This window comes from Cyprinodon tularosa, unplaced genomic scaffold, assembly GCF_016077235.1.
Source record: "Cyprinodon tularosa strain WSP-4 unplaced genomic scaffold, ASM1607723v1 ctg210, whole genome shotgun sequence".
Lineage (NCBI taxonomy): Eukaryota > Metazoa > Chordata > Actinopteri > Cyprinodontiformes > Cyprinodontidae > Cyprinodon > Cyprinodon tularosa.
Window position 1 is genome coordinate 2,882,945 of NW_024038779.1, and position 2,195 is coordinate 2,885,139.

At 39.0% G+C, this 2,195-nt stretch overlaps 1 protein-coding gene across 1 annotated transcript; it reads right to left on the bottom strand.

Annotated features, from left to right (window-relative positions):
* Positions 1 to 449: 449 nt before the first annotated feature.
* On the bottom strand, positions 450 to 1,243 carry LOC119783730 (cilia- and flagella-associated protein 251-like). Its single transcript, XM_038285373.1, has 2 exons — positions 770 to 1,243; positions 450 to 634 (listed from the first exon to the last, which is right to left on the bottom strand). The coding sequence occupies exons 1-2, from the start codon at positions 1,143 to 1,145 to the stop codon at positions 468 to 470; spliced, it is 543 nt and encodes a 180-aa protein (XP_038141301.1). The 5' UTR covers positions 1,146 to 1,243; the 3' UTR covers positions 450 to 467.
* Positions 1,244 to 2,195: the final 952 nt, after the last annotated feature.

Sequence of the window (2,195 nt, forward strand, 5' to 3'; positions counted from 1 at the left end):
GTAGCAAGAAATGCTGCTGTTCTCTTTAAACAAAATGAGCCCTGAAGCTCACATTAAGCATAAAAAAGAGCATGCATATTTTTGCAAAGGACCAATGAAACTGAAGAATAGTGTCCCTACCAAAGTTGAAATCAAACCTACGCCCTTGCAATCAACAAATAAATGTAATTAGAAATTATATTATAATGGCAGGCAGAAATGTTAAAAGGGCAGGCAGAAAGAAATAGTGGCGAAGAAATAACTAGGGTAAAAAAATACAAAGAAAGAATAAAACAGACAAAAATATGATAACATGCACATAAATAAATACTTAAAAATATAAGTAATTAAAAAATGAAGTTGAAGATAATAAATGACAAAAAAACAAATAATGTAAATATTAAAAAGGCAAAGAAATAAAGAAGCCAATTAAAAGAGTTATATACCTTTATGACTAGCTGTATAATTTAATTTCTACTTACATTTATTTAAAATGCAAAGCAGAATGCTGCATCTTTAGACATGGAATATTCAAGCCATGGCCAAGAACTGTACCACTCCCTGTGGAAGCTTCTTTTTGCTGCTCCATGTTGTGTCTTTGGAAATGTCTTTAAATCAGGCTGCACTGCTGCATCACCTTTGCATTTTGATATATCTTAAAAAACAAAAAGTGCCAAATATGATTATCTAATGCAATTGAACAGTACATGGACATAGCTAATGCATATGTGGCATTACATATATTATCCCTCTGTATGGCAATTTATATAGAAGAAGAATAAAAACATACCATGTGGTCCAGGGAGAATTTCAGGTCTACCCTCTTCCTCTCTGTCATCTTCCTCCTCCTCCTGATCATTCCCTGCGTCTGTTCCTCTCTCTGAATCTGGAGCCTCCTCTTCATCTCTCACTGATTCTTCTTTTTCCTCAGCTCCTGCACTTATTTCCTCATTTCCTTCACTCATTTCTGTGTCTCCTTCATGTATTTCCTCTTCTTCGTCACTTATTTCTGTGTCTCCTTCAGTCTTTTCCTGCACTGACCCTCCTGGGCTCTCCAGTTTACTGCCTTCTCCCTCATTTCCCTTGCGCTCTTCCTCTTGTGTACTTGTTGGAATTTTCTTTGCAAAAAAGCTGGTTATATCCCCACTTTTAGCCTTCCTTTTCATGGCTAGGCCTATGAAGTAATATTTGCATGCAAAAGTCAATATGTGAAAACCTCTGGTTATCCTTGTATTTCATTAGCCTACACTGTAGGGCCATGGAACTTATAAGTTAAAGGAATAGTACACCCAAAACATGATTAGCCTTCATTTTCTACTCACCCCATGCTGAACAACACCCTGGAGTACTTTTTTGATATCTCAAATGCATCTGGAGATCTGGGAGGCTTCTTGCTGTCTGCTGACATTCAAATAATGGAGGTCTATGGTGACCGAGACAGAAAGGTCCATAAAAGTCCACAAAAAACGTGTCAATATTCCTCCATACTGCTCGTCCAATGTATTCCAAGTGTCCTGAGTGGGTAGCATCCAGAATTTACTCGAAACGAAGTCATTTAGAATGTTTTTAGAGCATAAACAGTAGTGTATAGGATTTCCTGAAAGCGCGCACACGCGCGCTCACGACGCTACGGAAGCCGGCAGACCAAACCAGCGCATTCAGCTCGGCAAAGAACTCATGCTCTTCCTCAACACTGAAGTCCTCAGATATTTTTCTTTCGTTGTTTCTTTCTTTGCACAGGTAAACAGCACATTTCTTCTTCTATGCTTGCATTATTGGAAGAGCAGACGCTGAATGCGCACTTTCATCTGGTTTGATCTGCCGGCTTCCGTAGCGTCGTGAGCGCGCGTGTGCGCGCTTTCAGGAAATCCTATACACTACTGTTTATGCTCTAAAAACATTCTAAATGACTTCGTTTCGAGTAAATTCTGGATGCTACCCACTCAGGACACTTGGAATACATTGGACGAGCAGTATGGAGGAATATTGACACGTTTTTTGTGGACTTTTATGGACCTTTCTGTCTCGGTCACCATAGACCTCCATTATTTGAATGTCAGCAGACAGCAAGAAGCCTCCCAGATCTCCAGATGCATTTGAGATATCAAAAAAGTACTCCAGAGTGTTGTTCAGCATGGGGGTGAGTAGAAAATGAAGGCTAATCATGTTTTGGGTGTACTATTCCTTTAAGTTTCATATACTACAATACCTATATA

Bases quoted from the DNA above. Each gene is read 5' to 3' on its own strand.
- LOC119783730 (XM_038285373.1), bottom strand. From the start codon at position 1,145: ATGAAAAGGAAGGCTAAAAGTGGGGATATAACCAGCTTTTTTGCAAAG. The intron at 635-769 runs GTATGTTTTTAT...TTGTTTTTTAAG, and splicing joins AATTCTCCCTGGACCACATG to ATATATCAAAATGCAAAGGT.